Source organism: Pogonomyrmex barbatus, unplaced genomic scaffold (genome assembly GCF_055798465.1).
Source record: "Pogonomyrmex barbatus isolate J1 unplaced genomic scaffold, ASM5579846v1 scaffold10, whole genome shotgun sequence".
NCBI lineage: Eukaryota > Metazoa > Arthropoda > Insecta > Hymenoptera > Formicidae > Pogonomyrmex > Pogonomyrmex barbatus.
The window spans coordinates 8,300,704-8,326,901 of record NW_028297099.1 but is presented as its reverse complement, the minus strand read 5'-3'; the positions used below and the strand labels follow the sequence as shown (position 1 = coordinate 8,326,901).

The following is a 26,198-nucleotide window of genomic DNA, read 5'->3' as shown; positions in this document are numbered from 1 at the left end:
CTTTCATTTACTTTCACATTGTCAAACATTATTAATATTATTATATAATGTAATATAATGTATTTCAGCATATTTGCAATCTTGGAAAAGACTTGGTTTATCAAATTATTATCCTTATTCCACACGTCCATCCATATCTTATCCTACCTGCGTTAAAAAAGAAAAACTCCTATCCTACCTATTCATATTGCATTTTAATATAGTCCTTAAATTGTTACAATTATCACATTTTCTTTTCCTTCTCATATAACTTGTATCTCTTTTACATTATACCTTACAGTTTCTTATCGCTTTTCTAAGTTTTTTATTTGTGTACCTATGTCATCCCATACCGTATCATCTCCTTGATTCCTACTTCTTTTCTTTGCTTCTTTTTGTTTCCATAACTTTTTTAGAATGTCCCTTTTTTCCTCATCTAATTCATCATTCTATAATTTCTTATACTTTTCTCTATTATTTTTTCCTATCGTATATCGAACCAAGCTTTTTACCTCTATTACGCATTTTTCTATATAATGTTTTATACTGGCCCATTTTCACAAAACATACATATTTTATTCTTTTTCTCTAACCAATATTTATTATTTTCTTCCATGTTTTTCTATATCTCTACATATCATCCCTTAATCTTCCCTTATATCATTTTGCACTATGAAATATTCAATTGAAAATCAATCTTATTATTCGTAAATTTAAATTTTTCCAAAATTAATATTTTTAACATACATAAACAAATATAACAATCGGATATCAACGACAGAAAATGTATCAAAGAAAATATATCAGATTACAGAATATGATGACACGAATGGACAAAAATATATCGTTTGATATCGATTGATCGGCTAAAATGGGCTAAACGAATTTCGATAAAAAAGAATTCTGCTACAAATGTGGCAGGACCTCGACTACTATTATGTATCTAGTAGTCTGCCCACGTAGTGGTCTCCCTACAAAAATTCGAATGTTCGCGTGCTCGTTCGGCAGCTAAAGCCCTAAAGGCCAGAGAAGGACAAGAGGAGCCACGTGACCGGGCGCGTGTTCAACAGTAACAGCTGCACCGATGCACTCCTCTCAATTCACGTCGAACCTCCATCGAGATAGCATTGCGACGGTCAACCAAAGCTTTGATCGTACGGAAATATTTTATATCGAATACCGAGTGCCGTAAAATCCATTTTAATTACATCTAATTAATTCAAACATCTTAAATTATATCGCTTTTTATCTCTAAATTGTGACTAGAGCGAAAAACATTATCTTTATTTGAATACTGATCGCGAAAGAAGTTATGAACATAACATAATTTTCGAGAAAAAAAGAAGTGGAAGTTTCTGATTAAAGTGCAAAATCGAAGCATTGAAAAGAAAAAAAGAATACAAAAAAATAATGGATAATCGCAAGAAATTAATCTTAAATCGATTTACAATGTTGATGCTTGTCATCGTATACACGTTGGCTGTAATTATTAAGGTAGGTATATGCATTTTTTTACATAGTTTTTACGTTTTTAGATGTTTGCCTTGGAAAGGATTTTAAAAAAACATAAGATGTATGTAAATGCATGTATATGTAAATTAATGTAATAACAAAAACTCTTGAAATATACGTAAATAAATGTAACTAAAGAAAGACGTATTGGCTATGCAATATTAACGAAAGTTTATCGAAATTCGAAAAATATATATTTCTTATATTTATGCTGTTTGAAATAAAATTTATAAAAGATTATGAAGAAGTTAAACAATAAAAAAAAAATAACACGACTTTTAACATTTTTCTAAAAGAAAATATTTGTAATTAATATTTTTTCTAATAAATGATTGAAAACTTTGTTTCACTTTTAATTATGAAAATTTATTGTAAGGAATCTTTCTCTATAAAAGAAATCAATGCAAATTTATAAATCGAATAATTTCTAAATAAAGAAGAGAATTGTGCTCAACTTTAAACAAGTACGTAGAGAAGAAGGTCTAATGGCTATTTGTTTTTTATCTTTACTTTGATATCTTTTGGAATCCCTGCCTCATGCGTCTTCGAATATGATTAATATAATACCGAGTGGTGCGGAAAGATTTGTGTTAAATGAAATGTGCGTTTAATTATCGATTGGAGAGCATGAATGCATAGAAATCAAGCGGTTAAGATCAAATGATTGTGAGAAAACATAGAATTTCGATAAATTTCACAATAATTATTGCTACGTGATTTACTTGTTAAAATATCACCGGCAGATAAAATCAGTTCTCACATATGTGAAGTGCGATGTAAGATAAGATGCAAATGTAGATGGGTGATGAAGAAAAAGGGAAGAATAGAGAGAGAGAGAGAGAGAGAGAGAGAGAGAGAGAGAGAGAGAGAGAAAGAGAGCGCTTTTTTGCGGGGGTTGAACCGGAAATATTAAAACTTCAGATATTTACGATATTTATCTGATAAACAAACATGAATAATCAACAATGAAAATATCTCTTTTTCTTGACTTATTAAAATATGTAAATTTTTTTACTTATTAATAAACTGTGTAAATTAGTAGACTCCAAAATTAAAAGATTTTTAAAAATTAAAATTTATATTTTATACACTTTTTTTATGAATTACAGTTGTCTATTATTGATCCAAAGATATACACTTAGGTAATAAGAATTATTTATAACTATTAATTATTAAACTATGAAAATCTATGAAAAAATTTGTTAAATTTGTTAAATGGAAGCCATCCTAAGACACAATTATACAAAATAAATAAATATTATAATAAACATTTTTATAATGCTAATATAACTATAATAAGTCATAGTTTTAGCATATCTAGGTATATTAATATGATATTTCTCTCTTTAGTTTAAGAGAAACAGAGAAGAGCTTGGGACCAATTCGGGAAACATTGCGCGTAAATTGAATCGCTCAACTTTTGCGGAAAAAGGCCAGAGTTGTCATTAAATTTTTGTTACGCAGTTAAATACATCTCATTATACATTTTGCGACATGTTGGATCGCATATTCTCACGCATGCAGCGTGTGCAGAAAATCAAAAGCATGCACTAGCACGAAAGTACGATCGCACGTTATCCGCGAATGTAGCTCGATGGCGCTCACACGTGTGTCCGCGCACGTACACCTGTGTCAGGGGGTTACTCGGTTCACTGGGGTACACCGTGTGCTTTATGAGACTCATTAGCATGGCATGGGAACCCGGAGACGGCGGTTCCGCTTGGTGCGCGATTTTCGCGATTCTCTCATCGAACCCTTGATCCCTTTGCGTCCCTACGCCTTCGCATAAGCTCGGGAAAGGCAAGGATGTACGTATTTCAAATAGACGGAGAGAAAAAAAGAACGGAGCCCCCGAGTACGATGGGAGGAAGAAAGGATGAAGGGAGAAAAAGACGAAGCTATTGTCGTCGCAGATGCAGAGGAAAAGGTGTTATTACCGCCCGTCAACGTAACGCCGTGTGCAATTATTTCGCGCGATTCGCGCAATATCGGTAAATTATGGTATCGGTCGTGACCTGATAGATGATGACAGAAAGGAAATATTTATGCAACGGTACCTCGAGACCCGCACCCGTACGTAAATTTAGAAAAGAATGCGGCGTACGAAACGCCAAGCAAAATATGAGACAAAAAGAGAAGGCTGAAAAAGTGACAGAAAAACACACTCATACATATATATTTAATTGTTAGTTCAGAGTTTAGGGAGAGAGGCGTGCGAACTCGTTGAAATTTCATGTGCTTTCGTGTCATTGTGAGTTACTGACGTGGAAGGATCTGTTTGTCGAACGGTGCCTCCAGGCTCTATAGATATATGCACGGTGGAAAGATTTATGCGATGGAGTCTGGAAAGGTACGGGTCTCATTAGCATCGTAAGAGAACTCGAGAAACCCTTAGCAATGCAATTTTGTCGTGATTCCTTCTTGTATCTGAACAAATGCAAAAGCTGTACGTTTGTCGGCGAGTATAAAATTTCAATGAGCGTAATCGATGATCGATGAGTCGCGCTATTTAATTGTCGTTTTCATTTTCCTGCAATCTTGACTTTTCATAGTAATGCATAAACGCAAAAGTATTAATAAATCAAAAAATTGCCATCTCAAACTTCACGTAGGTTTGTTTGATAGAAGAATACTTGACAATAAATATTTTTGACCATAGCAGTTTCTTAATTTCTTTGTGCCATTTTCTATGCGCGCGCGCGTGTGTGTGTGTGTGTGTGTGTGTGTGTGTGTGTGTGTGTGTGTGTCGCAGTTTTGAACATATAATATATAATATATATTATTTATTATTTATACATTATATATGCTCAAAACTTTCCAAAAATGGTCAAATTCAACGGGCTCTTCTTTCGAACGTAAGGCATGTCGTTGACATCTAACGTAACTTAACTTCGTTTAATGTAACTTATTCGAAGTCAAAATAGTTACAAGGATATGCTTTCATCTCTCTCCGTCCAGGTGCGTAGTAGCTTCCTCTCCGACTTATGGGATATGCGGAGGGCGGAGTGTTCGTGGAACAATAGGGTGCGTAGCGACCGAAGATAATTATCGCGGTTCTCGAGGCAGCTGCGACTGTGGGTTCATCCTCGGGGTAACCTAACGTCCTCCTCCGGGAAGTAGAACCGGCTGTGGTATGTTCGGAAGTCTCTCTCACACACACACACACGCACACGCGCGCGCGCGCACGCACACACACACACACACACACACACACACACACACACACACACACACACACACACACACACACACACATGCACACGTACACACATAAATATACATAAAGAGGGGACAGGGGGAACTCAGTCTGGCGTGACTCCGCGAGTTTACTGTCTGTTGCAATTTTAGTGGTGCCCTTTTCTAAATATATCGGACCTTGCGGTTCGCTCGTTGAAAGCGGAAATAACAAAAAATAATATCGAAAATATCAAAAAATAATATAATAAAAATATAATAAAATTATAAATATAATGAGAATATAAAAATATTTATGAAATATTTTTTTCAATTAATTAATATTTTCTGTCTGTTTATGTACTTTTGATATTACTTTTGTACTATGTAGTTTTATATAACTGTGGAAGACATTGTGTTTTTGCAACTGAGAAAAGAAAAAAGAATATATGATCGATATTGATGGGCAGAAATCGGAAAGATTCAATCCATTGTAAGCACCGATGAGCTCCAGACAACTTATCCTGTAATAACGTTTTGGAATGTGTCTCCATTTGGCTTCAAAATTACTGCAATTTTTTTTCTCGTGCGCGAGGTATCCGCCTCTTCCGGTGACAAATGGAAGTGGGCCACGTTCCTTCAGGTGAATCGGGCAAGAATAATTCAGCCCTGACGCCACCCTATTCACGTACGCGAGTCTTTTCAACCACTCTTCTCTCAAGGTGTTCGTGCACGTGCATTAAAAATTATTTTCTTCTTTCATCGTTAATTATCTTCGTGATTACAACAAAGACGTAACGGAATAATAAATAATTATTAATTGATGTATGAAACGGATAAGTTCAATGGACATTATTTTCAAAGTTTATTTCTAGATATTGATAACGATTTGGTTTTTCAATTAACCTTGCTATCGCTCGGTCAATCAAATTCTTTAAAAAGCACGATCATTTATTTCGCAAAAGCGTCTAAATGAAGGAGAAAAAAACAGCTTTTAGTAAAACCGACGATCGAATGGATATCATCAAAGTTTTACGTCGCACGTGCATTCATCGCGCAGTCTGTCTATTCGTTTGAAATTTATCGACATCGGCGTGTCGAATAAAAAAAAAACAAAGAAAAAAGACGAAGCAAAAGTGGGACATAAAAGGGACGGCAATTACCGCTTCCGTTCCGTTCGTCATGCCGGAAGTTTCTATTCATACTCGTTGCACTATGAATGCAACGTTACTTCCGTCATCGTTGTTACGGATCGTTAGCAGACTTTGCCCGGAATTTTTGTCTATTCGTATCGATATCTCTAAAAGTAAATTTGTAAAAAAAAAAAAAAAAAAAAAAAAAAACACCTTCGTGCTATAGGTAGAAACTCAATCTTTCGATACTCCTCTTTTATTCATTTGATCTCGTGGAGTCCAACGTTCATCAGCGGTTTCTTCGGACTCATAAAGGCCCGGGATTCCACGGCGCATAATCGGCTCGCGATGTGGCAGAGAGACGATGAAAAAAAAGAAGTATCGTACATCGCCAAAGGGTGCTCCCCAACGCGGTGCAAATCATCTCCCTGGCCAGTTCTTTGTACCGTCTCGAGCGATACGTCGAGGCTCCGGGCAACGCCGAGTCGTCGGCTCGACCCGAATATAAGAACGCTCTGCGTTTTGCCATAAACGAAGCTTTTTTCCGATCGATAAATCTTGCCCCGGCAAAACCGCCGTGTCTTCTCGACTGCTGCGAAGTCCTCAAGGGTACGTATTTTCATTGAAGAATGCAACGTGCCTCCCACTTGGAGTGATTCTTCGAGAAAGCTCCGAAGATCGATGTTTCTTGCTTGCTGATGCTGTTCTCCAAGTATTCTCGCTGCTGAAATTAAACCTCGGCCTCTAGCTCTTTCGTTCTTAACTCGCTTCGGTGCTGCGAATACAATTTCCCATTAAAATTCTATCGTGCCAGAGTTTGAAATTAACCGAAGCATGAAATTTCATCGATATTGACTTTCGTTGAAATTCTTTTATGAAAATTAATTTCTTGATAGCTCCGTTGGATGTTTGACGATTTACTATCGTCTACTCACTTGAGATAACTACTCACTTTGAAGGATCGTAATCCTTTACTAGCTTAGAGTCATCGCAAATGTAAATTGAGCAAGCATCCTTTTATGTATGACGATGACTCATGTTACATTTCAGATAAACTAAGATGATGAGCGATCTATTATAGAGATCTATTATTGAGAAAATAATACCTGCTTCTAAAAACTTCTTCTAAACCTTCTTCTAAAAACAATTTTATTACCAATTATTTTATTACAATAAAATAATGTCAAATAAATAATTTATGAGAGAAGAATAAAAAGAAGAATAAAAAAAAAAAATTTCCTCGAGCTTGTTAAAAACGTTTGTTATAATAAAATCATCTCTTTAATGCAAAACCGTGCAAAATTTCTAAAGCGACGTAAGTTGATCTCTAACTTATTTAGAACGTGATAAAAAATTCTAAACGTGTTATAACTCGCTTTTTAACTCACATTACTTTAGGAATTTATAGGAGTTTTACACGTTTGTGAGATGCTTGATGGCATACGGTGGCGATTAAGGGACGCAGGGCAATGTGTGCACTGAGGGAAAAGGTAAGGTGAAGGGTTTCAAATTAAGGCCCGGTGTTAACGATTCGCGTGATGCGTGGTGACCGTCGACGCGTGCCGCACGGAGCAGCTGCCAACAGCTGCTCCGTAAAAAGGGATTGCCTCTTTTATTTTGTACTTGTTTTTATCTGTCGCTTCTGTGGTCAAGAGATAACGATCCACTTTTTAAAAGATACAAAAGTCTTTCGTGTAGGACAAATCATTTTTTCAGAAGCTACAATCAGGATTCTATTCTCTGAGCAAAAGTAGCGAGTAGCCGAAAGTGATACGAGTAGCCGAAATTCATACATCATTCGATTTCTGACCTCGATTCAATTACTAACGATCGACTCTGTTGACGAATCTGATATTTAAAAAATAGACTTAGTAAGATTTCTTGTTTAAGAAGATAAAATTGTAATATTTTATCGTATTATCGTGCGAAAAGAGAGAGTTAGGGATATAAACAAAATATATTTTATACATATTTTAATAATAATTATTTATATATTTACATATTTAAGTGTTTCACAGACAATCGACCGGCCTTATTTATTTCGAGAAAATTAATCGGCGAAAGTGTAGCGGATATCCTAACGTATTAAAAACAGCATTTTATGCGTGAGAGAGTACGAAGGCTCATATATCGCGTCTCTCGATCTGCCCGAAGTAGGCAGAAGAAAGGCGCAAGGTGTTCTCTCCAAGTCAGGTGGCCGCCTTCTCCAATACCCGCACCTGTTGTCGGGCGGTTGAACCTGCGTTTCGTCAATTTATATTAAAAGGGATAGGAATATAACGGCCGATGATTCTAAGCAATTTTAATACGATCCGTTCACTCACGAGGAAATCGGTCGAATTGTCGAATTGTCGAATCTTCGCGAGCAGATCGCTTTGTATCATTCGGAGAAACACATAAGAGAGACGGAGAGACGGAGAGACGGAGAGACGGACGGGTGATGTGGCTTCAGACGTAACCCTTTTAACCCTCCGTAAATTTTAATTATTCGGAAAGAATCGATAGCACAGGCGGCAAATCGATCCTCAAATAATTTCGGAAATCCCGTCCTCGTGATACGTAATAGTGAATCGCTCTCGGGCAGGATTCCTCTCCTCTCGCGGGAAGCGAGCTCACCATCTGCCGTCTCTTGCGTTTCCAGGCGGTCGAGGGCAGGCCTCACATCAGGCACCATCGGGACGGCTCGCACTGCAGCAGATGCGGTCCAGGCTGGGGCGTGATTAGCCGTTGCGCTCGCGGCCGCGACACCGAGTGCGGGAGATGCCGTGCCGGCACGTACAGCCCGCATCACAGCACGCAGCCCTGCTGGAACTGCGCCAGATGCGGCCCGGGTTTGTACGAGGCGCATCCGTGCACCTCGCGCTCCGACACCGTCTGCGATTCCTGTCACCGTCCCGCGCCGGACAATCCGGATTACCGGCGTAAATGCGAGGGTCGCGCCAAGTTTTTCCTCGCGCCGGAGGACGCGCGGAACACCGCCGAGGAAAGCGTGCTGGTCAACGAGCCAGCCTATCGATTTCAGTTGTACGACAGAGAGCGGATACTCGAGAAGGACGTGGAGGCCATCCTGAGGGATAAATCGACCGCTCGATCGGAGGATCTACAGAGGACCTAATCATCCTTCATGCTCGAATATTATCCATAATTAATTCCGAATAATGAAACATGCTCACGCGTCTGTCCATCTCGGGTGACGACAGGAAAGATATGTTTTTTTTTTTTTTTTTTTTTTTTTCCGTTTCGATACTCGATTATTGCAGAAATTGAACTAACACCTGAGAAAATAAATGGATCACATAGGAGCAAAAAGCAGTTTGACAGATTCGTAATAGGATTAGAGGACTAATATACGTTCGATATTGATCGATCTTTCAATACTAGTCAATTAGCGCTTAAGAGGATTAAGCTTTTACCTGTGGAATAGCATACTTTGCGACTTCGATAATCGTTCAAAAATGAGAATATTCACTTAAAAACTGAATTATTACATTTGCTCGTTAGAAGAAAATTTTGATTGTTCGCGTCGGCTACATCGGGCGATGCCCGATAGAGGCGAAGAAGTAGAGATGTAGAAAGATGGAAAACAAGCTCTCTGCTAAGTATATCAGCATATAAATAATCCTTTTCTTGAATATGATTTTAAACAACTCCATTTTTAATATTTAGGTCTGTATCGCTGTATCTTATATTACAGACGACTATAACAATAATTATCTTTAGGCTATCGAGAATCGCAGACTATATCGAAATTTGTATATCCTACTCTATCGTACGACATTACGAGTCTTGCAAAAATTGATGTAATGCATTTTTGTGTATCTAGAGATATTACATCTATTGATTTATATTATTATATCGCTATAGCTGACGATAAGTGCACACGTGTACAATTAATCAATGGCATGTTCAAATCCATGTTTTTTATGAATCGAATTTCATTTGAGTTATTCGAAAAATTAACGAGTGCAAAAAAGAAAAGGGAGACAAACTTATCGAAATATATCGAACTTATGAATATAATCTCATTTATCGATAAATGAGATCATATTCATAAGTTCGATATATTCAAAGTGAAAGTTTCCCCGACGTATCCTCCTTTGACTTCGTCAAATAATCGACGATACTCTCGAATATTAATTCATCGTGACATCAAATTTATTTAGATCCTTTCGAAACCTTGAGACTCTTTTCTCTTGATACAATTCTATTCTTATGAAAGCCAATATAGATTTCTGTCTCATTTATTTCTTTCTGACTTTTGACATTTCAACTATATGTATGTCACGCGCGATTGGATCCATAATTTGTAAGAGCATAATAATTTAAGTTAAAGACTAATTAAAAGTAAAACAAAGATAAAACATCATTCGTTATATATATACTCTAATAAATATTTTCTGAACAAATCTCCAGAACCGAGCATATATCATTTTTTTTTTTCCGTCCATTCTGCAATATTCATATTTAGCTGACGATGTCTCAACATTATTTGGATTATGTAGAATCTTTCGTGTATAATATTACATATGTGAGATATGTAAATAAGACTGCAGAGTATATTACACGATACCGATGGTAGCTATACTATTTTGTGTCAAATACAATTTAATGCCTCATCATCGGAAACGGATACACGCATACCTATGCGATGTACGACTGATAATTAAACGTTAGTTGGAATACTTACGGTCGGATGGACCGGCCAGTGGCGAATTTTAGTGCTATGAAAAATGTATCAGATAGTATTAATTTATTTATTTTAGTACTGTAAAATGTATCCTTAAGAATAAGTTGTTGTAAATATTAATTAAACGCTACTTCGTAAAGATCATTGTTACTTCATTTAGCGATCCTTTACCATGTGAACTTTGGCATTTGTCCAAGATAAGCATTTGTTAAGAACACAGTCAAGAATCATTCTGAATAGAAGTAGTCTTTGTAACAGAGATGGCGGCTCTTACACAAGACTGCTTGTACCTTTATATTCATTTCAATTCCGGTTCCCTAATACGGATCCCTAATTTTCTGAATCTATTTCTCAAAACAAATTTATGTCTTGGTCTTATTTTCCCACTTTTTTAAAAAAATATGTATTTGTGCATAGAAATCCACAGTCTGATTATAAATGGTACAACGAACTTGGCACATCTTGCAACAATCTCGATAATCGAGTAAAATAAGTCTGATATGATTAAATTTAAAACAGAGAAAACTGAAACAGCAAGAGAATCAGGCAAAGTAGGCATGTTTTTATACGAGAGATAATATTTATATATATATATATATGTATATGTATATATATATATTATTTTATGATATAAATCAATAATGTCTTATAAACGTACATGTACATACAAAGCTAAACAATACAAAATAAATGATTCAGGAAAGAACGCTTGCACGATTTATTCTGCGTAGGAGTCGGCCAGAGCGGTACTCGGAAGAGAGAGGAATAAAAACGCACGCTACGGGACTAAAGATTGTTCTCGCGTAAAGATTGAATGTAGAAACCTAGGATTTCTCGAACTTCCGTAAGGCTGTTCTGAATTCCAAAAATTCTAAAGATATTAAATCGAACGGCGAATTCGTGAGATTAGGGGGGGGGGGGGAAAGAAAAAGAATACGCGTGTTCGAATGACGTGCCACGTGCACAACTAGAACAAAAGCTTTCTTCTACAAAGCTCGCCGCCCGTTGTAGAGACGCGAGTAATGTAACGGCTAAACTCGCAGTTAGAGATCAAGATCAACGTACGCTCGTTAACTTCGTTAAGTTTGACCTTAAAGTCACGACGGTCGAAAACCAGGCGAGACAACACCCATGCATATGCTATACACGAGGAAATAAATACGATGAGCGCCGTTAATTACAAAGGGACGAAAGTCGAACTTCTACTATGATATTATCATACAATACGCTCGTAATTGCGAGCGAAGCGGCTCGCGGTCGAGAATCGGCCGACTTGTCCTCCGCGCGGACGATCACATTCTTCCTTTCTTTTTTTCCCCTTTTCTTTTCTTGTTTTTTCTTTTTTTTTTTTTTTGCGCTCATCAACCAATTTCGGCAGTTTCTCGCGGTAGAAGGGTCTATTACATATTTCTACATTAAATCTGTACACGATTAGACCGCAATGAAAAGGAGACAACGACACAGAACGACGGCGGTAGACGCTCTCTTTAAATTTCTCTCGCGGACAGTCGAGTATTTTTAGGATTACACTTTCGAATATTCGAATATCTGAATATCTAATTATAAGATAATATGCGAGGAATCATAAGGAAATCTCCTACATATCACGTCGCTTTGCATATTTGCAATTTGAGTATTCAACTCGCCTAAGGATTCTAACGATCACAAATCATACGATATAGATATTCACGATATTCGAATTATTCGGATTATTATAGTCGAATATCGAATCGTCGTACCGACATCGACGACTTCGATCGCGATCGTCAGCGGATCGGAGCATCGCCGCGTAATAATCTAACAACTGTGTGTCGCCACACGACACACTCTCTTCATAAATATATGAATTGTTATAAATATAATTGTATTTATAATGTAATATTCATATATTTATAATATAAAGGTATGTATATATTGTATATATTAACGTAACTTTCATTTGAATGTGAAACGGACCGCGCATGACCCATCGATCTGCAAATTTTCACGTGATATTTTTCTAATATTTAAATTGTATGTCGCGTAACAGCTCGAACTTGATTAACGCGATTAGTCTTTTGCTACGTAAATCGTTGGATCATGCGTGGATCTTTTAAATCTAAGCGCAACGCGACTCTCATCTCTATTGTATAATAAACGCGGAAATATATAATAATACGAACGCGGACGAGGGGACATCGTTATTGTAAATATCGTTGACTGTCTTTTTTAAAACATAACATTATCAAATTTTCTCGCAAAATCCATGACTGGTGATAAATACCTATGGTCGAGAGTTCACGTCAACTAGTTTTTTCTTTCCATCGGATATAAAATTTGGAAGAACAAAATTCGATAAAATGATATTAAAAGAGATCAATGAAAATTATGAAATATTTTTAACATATAGTGTAAAAAAAATAATAAATTCATATAAATACAGATACTTTTTTAAGTATAATTTGAAATAAATAAAATATATTTTCATTTCAAATTATAATTTTAAAAAATATACGGAAAGTTTTATGTGTTTAGTTCCGATTTCTGTCTCTTCGATCTAAATCACAAATTTTTATTGAAAAAAAAAAAAAAAAATTCGCAAGCATTGAAAAAACTAGTTTTTTTTTTTTTAGAAATCTCGGACAAAATAACTATTAGAGAAGGACTGTTTAAAAGATATATAGATATTTCAATGCATATACGATAATTGTATTGAAAAATAATCATTTATATATAATTTTTATAGAATCTTCTTGATTTTCTAAATAAAATTTTAATATAATTTTAATATATCTTATTTAATCAAACTTTATAATATGTGTGTGTATGTGTGTGTGTGTGTGTGTGTGTGTACATGTGTGCATAAATATACCGTTATCTCTAGCCTGATAAAAAGTTAAAATGTAATTAAAATTTCATCAGTATATCGAATATATAAATTATACAAATATATTACATTTATAGATAAAAAAGATAATTTTATGATATACAGAAAATTATTATGCTCTCTTTCTTTCTCTTTTTCTAATAGCAATTTATAAATTATATTTTTAACTTAATTATACATCCGTACTGTTATTAAAATTATCCGTATTGTAGATTAAATTTTATAACAATGTATAATTTAAATGAAACACCATTTTTATAATTGTTAATGACACATTAATTGTTGTAAACAAGAGAAATAAAAATATAAAATGTTTCATTTTACTCATGTTTCGCTTTACATTATGTTTACGAGTTAGCGACAATTGTATATTTAACGATGAAATATCCTGTCAAATCATAAAATAATAATTTTAGAAAGAGGAAAAGATAAAACCTCATTACATAATAAATCAAGATGTAAAAAAAGAAAAACTGATAGTACCGTGTTTTCTCGACCTATGTGTACTATAATTAAAATATAATATACATAATCTAAAGGAAAAAGGAATATAATGAGATATTAGACATAAATTTACACTATATGAATATGAAAAATGTACATCTTACTTCCCTGAAAAATAAAGCATAAATGACGAGTAAGACATAAATTTGAGCTCGTATGGCTATGAATAGTGCAATCTATGTTGTAAATGTTTATAGCCATTTGTAATTCAAATTTCATGTATGTACAATTGTGTAAAGCTTTATAAAATCGATAATATGTCATCGATCGTTATAAAGCAATTTAATTCATAGAGCTGCTCTTCCCCCTGTTATTATTATAAAATGTATTCCGCAAAATTTAACGCATTAGTAAATATAACCTGTACAGAGTAAACACTCTACTGAAATATACACATCTTATACGCAACACTCTGAAGATAATAAAATGTAATTCTACAATTACAAATAATTAACCTGCGAACATATAGATTTTAATTAACGATATACCTCCGATCTAATTATGGAAATCTAGAAATAACCAGCCATGGATTTATACATCGATATCAACGATATAGAATATAGAAAATCTAGGACATTGATTCGAAATAAAGATCAAGACAAAGACAATTAAATATAAACTACTCATTATACACAATTAATTCGCAGCTCCGTTAAATATAATGATATCTATAGACAAATAGCTCATATTATACAACTACTGTCATTGTGCCCAAATCTACTCTCGCTCACGCGGCAATCTCATGGCAAAATATCAATGCAAATAATTCATGAATTCAAACGAAATTCAGGACGCGTAGGTAGATACAAAAATAGTATAAAATAAAACGACATACAAAGGTGAACATTTCACTCTCAACAATCGAAACTCAGTGATTCATCAATGTTAAAAATTATATAAATTTTAACATATGGAGGGAGACGTGTTATAAAACTCAATAAAAAAAAAAAAAAAAAAATCTTATATGCTTTGTCTCTATGATGCGGCTCGAGTGTTACTACGTACATATCAATAGCTAAAATATCTAGCTTTTTATTTTTTTTTTTTTTTTCATTTCGCATCCTCGTTTCATCCACTTAAATTATAGATTGTAACATTAGATGTAGATGCACTCAAAACAGATCCACACCTTAATACCCTCGATTATGAGATAATACTGTCTATCATAGCCAGTTCATATGCATATTCTCTGTTTTTTCTGTATCTGATTTTGATAGTTCTGATTCAAACTCATACCTCGTCGATAAAATGATGTAGTGACACGAGAAAAACTACCTACACGAAGATATAGATCTTATATAAGAGCGTTATGAGTGTAAGCTTGGGTACAACGCAAATATTTTCTTAACAAATAACCATCAGTATCTTTTTGAACGACGCGAGATGACATCCTCGTTGAATAGTGATATGTCCTCTCACGACGTAACGCTAATTTTTCGATAATATTTACGCCTGCTAGGCCGTTTAAAATTGGTCCACCAGCAGGTCACAGATCTCTACCGACATCGATTCTTTACTTGAACGTACTGTCAAACGAAACATCTGCAAGCAAGAAAGTACACAATTAAATAAAGCTGCACATCATGTTTATTATTACAATATTATTACAATTACGAACGTATGAAAAACGATAATTCTGACGAATTACCTGCGCTTGTTTATTAGGTTCAAGGCGCAACAGGCAACCCACTTGCTGCGCTCTCATATGAACGATACCAGCACAAACAAAATTATCAGGATTCGGATCGATGCCATCGAGTAACTGCATTCCAAAACCTTGTAGTTTCGTACGTACTTGCGTCAGATCCATCGGTTGCTGCGCTTTGAAAATCTTTTGCGATCGTTGTTGATTTGTCCTGAAAATAGATTCAATACGCAATATAAGGGACTATTCATACTGATTTCATCTCTTAGTATTAAGTAAATTGTGCTTATATGTCGCATACCCGCCAAGATTTTTCCATCTTGCAAAGAATGATTCTCCGTTCATCTCTGTCGGTTCGAAAAACTTATTGATTGTTAATGGTAACTTCATTGTGATTTTTTGTGGCACATTGTTATAAATGAAGGAGATAAGCATGCTCGGTGCGTCTATATAAAAAAAAAGTATATTTCGTGTAATGGAAGATGTTTAGAGGTTTTTAATTTTTAAATTATTAAAAATTTGTAAAAATATTAACATACCACTATAGTCATCGATACATTCTGCATTGATCATTTGCTGGATTTGAGCGCCAGCCTCTAATATAGGATCAACAGGTTTCACTTGTACAGCTAATTTCGCTTGATTCTCATCTGTCCAAGATAGCTGCGGTTGAAAACTGTGCAAAGCATATTGAGTTTTGTTTCCATAAAAAAGACCTACACGGCCAAGATTTTGTCTGAACTCCGATTTTACACCAATTTGTATCAAGTCGTTCTCAAACAAGACACCATTGTTTTTACAAACAAACCTAAAAAAAATCAAATCAAAACAATAATTATTACAAATATTACAATATTTAAATTATATAGAAAAAAATCTCTGTGAGTGCATATTTCTTACTTTTTAGGATTGTATGTGTTCTGAGTGCCGTTGGTAGCACCAAGTTTATTTGGCATATTATAAATGTCTCCCAAAACATCGAGCAACACGCCTGTATTACTAGACGGTTGAGAGGAAGGTGGAGTTGACAATCCTAGCAGATCAGCAGAAGTATTGTTAACTGTCGCGGTAACTGTAGCAACAGCGGGAGGTTCAGTGTGATGATTAGCGTTTGGCGCTGGGCTCTTACTCTCCCTAATTTCATTCTCCGGTACTCGACCTGGTTTCTTTTTCTTTAAAACTGCAAGAATAGAGGACTCTCTCTCGGGGAATGCCGGCATTTCCTCCAATACAGTGGCCTATGGAAATAACGCATAACGCATAACGAATAACGCATCGATAATACATGTTTCATACTTTGCAATCGTTGCATACATTATACATACCAGGACATCAGTTGAAGCAATAATGCTCAATTGTAAATATTCTGATGCTCTCTGTTGCAGCTCAGCGTCTGCGCTACGCAGGTTGCTATGCTGCCTGAAGACATCTTGTATCTGACTTCGTATTTCAGGGAACAAATTAACAAACTTTATGTACGTTGAGAGCAGCAACGCTCGAGTCATAGGAGAACATAAATGATACTATAAAAAAATATATTTATAATACATATACGTGCACTTTATGAAACTTTATTAAATAGAAAGACACTTACTTTGGAATGTAATAATTGAAATTGGACACCTGGAGAAGATCGTTGGTCACCAGCAATGAGATTGCCGAACTCTCCAAGTATGTAACCGCCGACTTTAACCATATTTTCGTGACAAGCGGGTGCTTGTAATGCCTGCAATGTACAACATATGCGTAAAACATCAGATAATTTTTTAACAAAACTAAGAAAAGAAAACTATGTAATTTACCTCAAAGACGGTCTTCGCAGCATAACCTTGAACATCATCTCGATTGATAACAATTTGAATAACTCGATACCAAACTTCTTCAGAGACGTAATCGCCTGCTATCCTAATTAAGTTTAGGATAACATCGACGTACCAGGTGTAATCAGTCGCATATTTTTCCGCTAAAATCGCTACTTTAAGAACCATTTCTTCTCTAATCGAGTAATCAGCCGTTTCTAGATAATTTAGCATTTCCTGAACAATTTCTTCGGCATTACTTTTATCACACATGGCATATAATAAATCTACCGCTTGCTGTCTCACAGAGACATCTTTCTCCATCTTCATCGATAATATGACTACTTCTTGGTGTTTCTTTACGGCTTCGTGCGAGAATTCCGAAGTAGCCAAGTGGCACATAGATTCGAGTGCCAAGTATCGCAAATTGGTCTCACGGTTCGATAAAAATTGGCCAAGCTGGTTACATGCTCGTACAAGGAGATTCGGTTCGCTATCGTTGTGAATAATTAAACTAATAGCTTCAAAGAGTACAGCGTTCTTCGCGTTCGAATGCTGAACCTTCTTTGACTTTGGTGGTTCTTGAGCTTTATTTAATATAGTTTCTAGACATTCGTTCAATCTGCCTCTTACCCCAGGATCCTCGGCTGCCAAAATAAACGTAGATTTGCATATAAAAATAAATGTATCATGCAACATATCGAGTTTCCATGTACAAAGTATTTCATATATGATTAAATACCTGGTGGCGTATAATTTTGCAACAAACGTAGTAACTTGACAGATAACCATGGGGCTGGTACAAAATAATATGTATAATCCTGCAGATCTGTATAACTCGATGTAACAATCTATAATTATGAAAAAAAATCAAGTCAAACATCTGTATTTTTATATAGTTGATCTATTTATATTTTCGTAACGTACCCTACTTAATCTCGAAACCGCAAGACTAACGCAACCCTTGTACTCATCGGGATTCCTTTTCACGAGAGCGTCTATGAGCGACGCCGCGGCCGTTACGACACCCAGATGTTGGTCATTCAACAAATGAACTATGCGCGACGTCCATTCACCACCAGGTACGACGTCGGGAGCGGTCCGCAATAGACGTAGCAAACACAGCGCAGCACTTTGTTTCACAACGTCCATGGTATCACTGGAGAATAGATATTATTGTGAGACTAAACGCAAAAAGCCGATATAAGCTATCGGTTTGGCTGGTAGAAACTTAATGCAGCGACAAATATATCGTACCCTGAGACAAGCAATTTGGGAATTTCATTGCCGAAGGCTTCTGCCATTTCTTTGCTGCCAATATTGGCGATGCATTGCAATGCCAAGTTGACATGAATCGGATTGCGTGAAGCGAGATCGTTTTTTATACTTTGTATGATCAACTTGATCAGATCGCTGTTAGTATTCACTAGGACCGATATGAAAAGATACCCCTAGAATTATAATAAGATGATAAGATGTATTATTATTGTGGATAGCCTGAAAGAATAATCGTACTTACAATTTGTTTTTCCGAATACTTATTTGATGAAAGTAGATTAACAGCTTCCATATGCCCGAAGTCGATGTCATGGCCGAGAAGGAAGATGAACAGCAGTTTGCAAACATATTTCTTTTTTTGGTATCCATCGAGCGTTTTGTCTCCTTTAAACTTACTGCGAATATTTGCTAGTTCCTTGTTAATTCTCTTAATTTCTGCCTCCTTACTTTTGCCTAATAATATTTTGAAAAAGAGAAAAATCACAAAGGTGTATACATTTTTTATCTTTTATAAAATTATAAAACTGTAATCATTAATAGAATCATACATGCAAACATACGTATTAATACAACATATATATTTTTGTTATAAATATTGAAATTTTTATTGCAAATATTGATCAGAAATAATAGAAGTAAAAATATTTGATATAAAAAATGATGGCAATTGCCAATTGGCTGAATACCAAGGACAATACTCTTATCTGAGAGATGCAAAAATAGTTATAAATAAATAAAATATATAAATATAAAACTATATTCAATTGCGCCTGTGTTTCAAGGGAATTCTGCTTTTAATAATTTTTTTTTTTTTTTTAGCTAATATGCCAATGTGTTACAGATTGATGTTCAAGAGTCAAGCTCGATATCAAGAAGATAGGCCTGTATCAGAACACCGCCCCCTTTCTCTTGCTCCTCTCTGCGTTAAACGCATTGCCTTTCTGTGTTTCAGTGACACGTATCGCCACGAATGAAATGTCATTGTTATAACGCCAAATGCAAGATTGACGCGTTTACAGGAAGGACAATTTATAACAATTTGCAACAATTTTCGTATCGTATAATTTAATGTATTAACGGAACATGAAAAAAAAAAAAGATAATTTAACAGAAACGTAAAACACTGGCACGACGAGTCACTTACAATTCCTGATGTCCGATATGAATACCGCCAGTCCACGCATACCATCTCCTCTGACGGCCGGCATCTTGCCTCGTTTTGCTTAAAACTACCTGCGAATGAATGAGACCGAGGATGTGAGGACACTCGACGTTCATTCCCCTCCAATCTGAGATGCTTAGATCGCGCTCCGACGCAGATATACTGTAATTGGTATTTGTTTCGCTCACTAAAAACGTCGTGACGCAACAGACGGAGGGACGGGGTACCGCGGTCGCTCCTCCTATCGCGCGTTCCTTAGATCGCCCCGGTATGCGGCGTCTTTTACTATCAATAAAAACCGAAATAGTTTTCTTTTTTCCTTTCTTTCCGGGCGTGCTGTTATCGGGAAAACCGCAGCGGTCGTACGTTACGTGGCGTTAAGGCGAAATCGCGGAGTGTAAAGTTCAGGCTACATCTCGGCGCGCTCGACAGCTCGACGTTGCACCGAGCATGACTACTACGGATCGTCCGACGCGACACGGAATGTCCGTCGAGCGATCGTAGAGCCGGCGTTCCGCGTTTACCGGGCACCGAGTTTTGACAACGAGTCTTGACAGCGGCGCGCCGCGCGCCCGGGAACAAACGGAGCGGTTCCGTCCGAAGGGAAGAAGGGGAGACACGTACGCGAGTACCGTATACCGTATCGTACCGTATCGTACCGTATCGTACCGTATCGTACCGTACCGTCCCGTCTCCCGGATCGACATCGTGGATGGGGATCCGGCGACGCGAAGGCCGACGATCGCGAGCGGCGTATCGATCGAGGACGGGAAGGAACGGTATCTCGAAAGAAGAGACGAGATGAGAGAGACGGCAATCCGGTGGCAATCCTCTATCTCGTCCTTTCCGTCGCCGGAGCGGATTCCACCGGATTTCAAGGGCGCCCGCGAGTTCGCGCGGGGGCTCGCCGAGTTTCGGCTTCAAGTCTACGTACCGATTTGGGCGCTGGGGGGGCTGGCGTTTCGCGCACGGCTCGCTCGCGGGGCGCACGGTAGGCGTGGAACTATTCGCGAGCCCGTGCCAGAGACAGAGACTTCGTGGCTGTCGCCATTTGCAACCGTCGTCGTCGACTGGCCGCCGCGCAGCGAGCGGCGTGCGGGCGGCCGTCCGTCGAAATGCCAGCGCGCACGCGCGATCCACGCTGGCGCGTGGAATTATGTATTTCGAACGACCGCTTCTCTGCTTCTGCCGATGCCATCGATTGATCGCCGTGAAAAGGGCACCGTTGGCTTCTCGGCTTCTCCGCTTCCCGTCCATCCGTGGCCTAACTCATAATTAATTACGAAAGGAAAATTGCAAGAATAATTTTTTTCCATCATTCCAGCATTTATCACAAAAAATAGAATTTATTTATGATGTGGAATTATCGCACATCATTTTCAAGGAGTTAAAAATTTCATAGTTATCGTTTTACTTGATTCTATTTATTTTATTTCAACAATTTCCATTATTCTATTTTACTATAATTTAATAGCTATGCGAAGCTATCTTTCATATTTGAATTCGCAAGTGAGAGTTACATGAAAAATGATAATATAACGGAATTGAAAGAAATCTCCAAAATTTAACGAGGCTTGAAGAAAAATTGTTAAAAAAAGTGGAATATATTCTTATACGACACACGTAATTTAAAATATACATCCATGTACAAAAGCGAAAACATTCTAGTCTTTCTCTAGAAAATATTTCATTATGTTACAATGCACGATGTAATCTTGTTCCTTGTTACAATTAAATTAATTTAACCAGAAGATGTGTGATTGCAGATCACGTTACACTTTGCTGTATCTTTTCCAGTAACATTTCTATTCTGCCTTTCATAACAGGCTGTCCTTTCTTCGTTCTTTTCGACAATATCTTGAAATTACGCATTTTTTTCTCTCGATAGTTTTTCATAGCTTCTTCTCGTTCTGCTTTCATGCGAGCAGCATCTTCTATCCTCTTTTTCTTTTCTTCCTGCTTGCGCCGGTATTCCTGCTTAGCCTTGAAAAAGGCATAGCCCTTCTTCTTGAATTTGCTAAAATATAAATAGTATAAATATATTTGATCAACAGTCGGTACCATTTCAATCAATACCATTTAATTTCGATTTAGTTTAATCTTGATTTAATCCTTATCTTTCTTTATTTCATAGACGGAAAATGTTAAATCAAGATTAAGGCTAATCCGAATCGATAGAAATAGACATGAGCGATTTAAAAGATTCTATGTTTACTCTGTTGTTTCGTTCGCATTCTTGGATGTACTGCTCGAATTTAACAGCGTCTGTGTAGAATTTTGCTGGTCTTTCTCAAGTTCCTTGTAGAATCCACGTAACACAGCTTTCTTTCGCCTTTCTTCCCATTGTTTGACTAACGCAAAAAAACAAACATTGAATGAACTGAAAACTTAACCTATTTGCCATACTTGCACTTGTATACATACTTTTATATTTATTGCTGTACTTTTGTAACCTATATTTCTTCTTGTCGAACTTTTTTTCATGATACTTGTTTTCTTCATCTTTCTTCACTGCTCGATTCTTACCTTTAACATTATTGTTTTTCATATTGTTCTTCATGGTCAACGTAGCGTACGTAACTATGTGTTACGCGTCGATGACGTTTGTTTGTAGTCTCAACAGATTTCAATAGTTGAAAAATTCTCTGTACACTAACGCCCTGGCGGCGAATATTGTAACTAGAATAAAAAGCGATCGGAACGCATGATAAAAATCAAAATTATAGAATTAAAAGTTAATCCGTTTCAAGAGATAATTCATTGATGTTAAGAGTTAAGTCAGTGTCTTGAATTTAATTTGATAAAGTTACAAGTTATTAACTTTTTAACTTTATTATTTAATATCTAATTAATTAATTATCCTTGTGTTTTATATATATATATATATATATATATATATATATTTTAATCAGCAGTTTTTATTTATTAAAATAATTAATATTTATTTGTTATTGTAAAAACTATTCAATTATACAAACATACAGGAGGAAATGATGACGAGAATCACGAGAGGCGCTTATTAATATAACAATTTTTTATTCATGGTCACCTGTCATCACATTACGTATGAGTTTATTCGCGATAATGACATTGATAATCGACTATTTTAATTTATAGACTGATGAGCGATTAGCATTAGATCGGAAACTAAATGGCAATGTGGTCACTGTGCGTGTGTCATTTGAACAATCCATCTCGTTAACACATCTCTTACACAATTCTACGAACATATTACATTTGCATCCTCATGGAAGCTTGTATTAAGAAGAAGCGCGAAGTTTATATTTTATTGAAATCGAATGCTTCAATGAACAATTATTATTATTCATAGCTTGATACATAAGCGCTGACGAGGAAAACAAGCAAACTTTCGACATCGTCGAAAAGATAGTAGCTCTTCGGTATGCGCTACCGAACTATTATTAGCTGACAAAATCCGAGACGGGCATAGAATCCGAAGCCAAATTCGTCCGAAGGAATTCGTCGACCGTCCGTTCGATTCTCTCGACTGTCATCATCCGTCTACGATTCAATGTCGTGGATGCTGAATGGATAGATCACTCGATAGTATTTCGTCCTTATGCGAAAAGATTGAAATTGAAATTGAAATCGTCTTAAATCTTTGATTAGTGTAATAATTACGAATTAATCCATATTTGAAAATAAAGGACCATAAACAGTTGAGACATTGATAGAAAATTGGAAATAGTAGTAAAGTGATTTATTGTAACACTGATGAGAAAATCATACATCATATAATTCTTAATGATAAATTTTAATCATATCGGTAAACAAGATATTTATAAAGCAGATAAGTTATTTATAACGCGATGCAATATGTCGAACTATATTCAATTTAAAAGGAAGAGAGAGAGAGAGAGAGAGAGAGAGAGAGAGAGAGAGAGAGAGAGGAGAGAGCGTATAAAAGTAGGTTGAAAAATTTGTAAGTGAAATAAAGTTGTTTTTTGGACGAATAAGTATCACGCGTCTTTCAATATGTATTTATAAAAATATTTAAAAAATTGTATTCCCGCAAAACTAGATTAAACACATACTTTTTAAACTTTTTTTGAATGAGCGTTCTTTGCAAATTAATCTTTCAGAAGTCAAATTATTACGAGTAGTAATACATCATAAATTAGAAATGTTGAATTTCTCCGCAATTACGATAAATAATAACCAAGACTGAGCTTAAGGCAAAACTTGACTCTGAACCGGTTCGGCGGTAAAAGACATGAAGCGATCCTGTCGTGATCCAAACGAAGCGATCTGTTTAAAATAAAGAAATCAAATTCAATATGTGCCCTTAAAGACATATTAAAATAACATATGCCAAATACATCATAAATCGGAGGCTTAAGGCTGTCATAATGTTCTCTCTTTGTGCAATTACGGGAAAGATCGATCGTGCAGCGTCATTATGCACGGTGACCTTATCTTCGATCCATATTAGGAACCGCTGTGACGCCTTTTATCGACCGGCGAAACCCCCACGGAGATGACGTCACGCCAGTCAGGTTCCCTCACATCAATGGCGGCTATCCGGTTTCGTCGACGTTTCAGAAACGAGAGAGGAAGTCCACCGTCCCGTAAAGAATCTCGTTTGTGGATGCGAGAGCGATGACATTGACACACTTTAGCAACCTCGATGATCTCGTTAATCGTGATCCGCATCTCTTTTATTCACCTTTTAGTACTGAATACATGATTCTCTTCGAGAAGACCCTTATTAGGCCCTTGAGTGGGACTCATAGCTGATGATAAAAATCGTCTTTCGTCATGTTTTCATAACGCACCGTAATAAATGATGAATAAAACGTTTAGAATTTTGAATAGCATACGCGGAGAGAATAATCTAAAAATTTAGCCCGATCAAATCTGATCAAATTTAAAGCTTTTTATTCAAATATTTATTATCGCAAACAAAAACAATGACATTCAATTCTTGATTTTCTGTTGATTTATGCCCGATTCCATCAACGTATATTTACTTTACATATTTTCGTAGTAGAATTTTCAGTTTAGTTCCTTCGGCGGCAGAAAAAGTGCGTCTGCGTAACCGATTGTTTCTCGGATTCTCAGTTCGACGTCAAAGAATCTTTCGGCGATGCTCTAATTCACACGAGCATATCCTTGTGACGAGAGCGAACGGCAAATGACTGTATATGTCGAATGTGTCGTGTTTGAGGAACATGGGGGCGTAGTGACGTGCAGCTCCATTCAGACGCGAACGTGGCTCGTGACGACGCGGAGCGCCGAAATAGCGTCGGCGTCACTCATCGACTTGACTTCAATACCGTAAAAGAATTCTCTCGTCACGACGCGTACACAACGGTCTTTTAACATTCCCGAACCGATGACGCGCCTCTCAAGGCGATTGCCGATTTTCGACCGACGGGTTCGCAATGCGCTTCTAATCGACCAACTTTTGTTGACGTTCGAGAAATCTCCAATATTTAATCGCGCGAGTTTGCGAAACAATGTTAATTTTAAAGGCAGATTATGAAAGGATATCTACACACGAAGAGAACCAAATTTAAAAATTTGGCCAATACAGGTCTGAAAATAATTTTATTGGACCATCAAAATTATTACGTATATAAGACAGTTAAACATGATAATAATAAGATAAAAATGTTTGATCTTCTGGCAATCAATTTGAACGTCATATATAATAATTTTAGAGCTATAACAAAATTATTTTCAGATCTACATCTAGCTAAATTTTTAAATTTGTCAGCAAAAGTGTTCTTTCCGTACAAACAGTGGTATATCAATGAAATTAGATTATCGAATAACTGACCATAATTTTATTACATAAAAAATTTTTGCCTTTCCTTCTCGGGATTGTCTTAATTTCTTTTAATTAATATCCACACTGATGACAGTATCTCTAAGGAAAGGATATTAAACGATATCTTGTCGATCATCCGATGAGTTATTGACTTCAAAGAGACCTTTTAATTTAGTCTAATTAAACGATCAGTACCGTAAAAATTATATCATTCGCTATTACAACTTGTTAGCTTCTTAAGTCCTTTTTTTTGGTTGAAGTACGAATGCCTATTCGTTTATATGAATTTTAAAAACAGAGCGTAAGAATATCTTAAATATTACAAATATTCGCGAAAAAATATTAGAAAAAATATTACATAAAGCGAGCAATATCATTTTTGTGTAGAGTTGTAATTGCTTTATTTTTATCTTTCTCGTATCGATTAAAATTCGAATAACTCCATCGGCATGCATGCGTGGAATTTACGAGATTGTTTTTTCGCGGAGGTCATTTATAAGGAAATGATCGCGCGAAATTATTAGTCATGCTCTGTTGTGCGAGAGCAACGATGATTCGTTTGTGTCGTTCTCGACATCGTGCTTCGCCCACGCACGAACTTTATATGAACAAATTCTAAGAGCGAGACCTCCTTTTCGAGTGACATATTATTTGTTTTAATACGA

General features: G+C 36.2%; 3 protein-coding genes across 8 annotated transcripts; 1 reads left to right on the top strand and 2 right to left on the bottom strand.

Moving 5' to 3' along the window:
• The first annotated feature begins 1,065 nt into the window (after positions 1 to 1,065).
• Positions 1,066 to 10,624, top strand: LOC105423112 (uncharacterized). Of its 5 annotated transcripts, none has more exons than XM_089070476.1 (4): positions 1,066 to 1,473; positions 2,842 to 7,113; positions 7,207 to 7,288; positions 8,440 to 10,624. In XM_089070476.1, exons 3-4 carry the CDS (start codon positions 7,268 to 7,270, stop codon positions 8,911 to 8,913), a joined length of 495 nt encoding a protein of 164 aa, XP_088926602.1. In that variant the 5' UTR covers positions 1,066 to 1,473; positions 2,842 to 7,113; positions 7,207 to 7,267; the 3' UTR covers positions 8,914 to 10,624. The 5 variants fall into 5 exon arrangements, with proteins under 5 accessions (XP_088926602.1, XP_088926601.1, XP_088926599.1 ...); XM_089070475.1 differs by having other exon boundaries at positions 7,197 to 7,288; XM_089070473.1 differs by lacking the exon at positions 7,207 to 7,288 and having other exon boundaries at positions 2,842 to 3,841.
• Positions 10,625 to 11,804: 1,180 nt separating this feature from the next.
• Positions 11,805 to 20,839, bottom strand: AP-2alpha (adaptor protein complex 2, subunit alpha). 2 transcript variants are annotated; one of them, XM_011632758.3, is made up of 14 exons: positions 20,674 to 20,839; positions 19,722 to 19,901; positions 18,819 to 19,030; positions 18,557 to 18,750; positions 18,227 to 18,458; positions 18,042 to 18,150; positions 17,303 to 17,946; positions 17,095 to 17,226; positions 16,826 to 17,023; positions 16,401 to 16,738; positions 16,040 to 16,308; positions 15,802 to 15,946; positions 15,504 to 15,711; positions 11,805 to 15,397 (listed from the first exon to the last, which is right to left on the bottom strand). In XM_011632758.3, the coding sequence occupies exons 2-14, from the start codon at positions 19,783 to 19,785 to the stop codon at positions 15,320 to 15,322; spliced, it is 2,823 nt and encodes a 940-aa protein (XP_011631060.2). In that variant the 5' UTR covers positions 19,786 to 19,901; positions 20,674 to 20,839; the 3' UTR covers positions 11,805 to 15,319. The 2 variants fall into 2 exon arrangements, with proteins under 2 accessions (XP_011631060.2, XP_088926548.1); XM_089070422.1 differs by having other exon boundaries at positions 19,722 to 19,810; positions 20,674 to 20,838.
• Positions 20,840 to 21,147: 308 nt separating this feature from the next.
• LOC105423109 (uncharacterized) lies at positions 21,148 to 22,385 on the bottom strand. The gene is made up of 3 exons (XM_011632757.3): positions 22,164 to 22,385; positions 21,955 to 22,090; positions 21,148 to 21,756 (listed from the first exon to the last, which is right to left on the bottom strand). Exons 1-3 carry the CDS (start codon positions 22,297 to 22,299, stop codon positions 21,507 to 21,509), a joined length of 522 nt encoding a protein of 173 aa, XP_011631059.2. The 5' UTR covers positions 22,300 to 22,385; the 3' UTR covers positions 21,148 to 21,506.
• Positions 22,386 to 26,198: the final 3,813 nt, after the last annotated feature.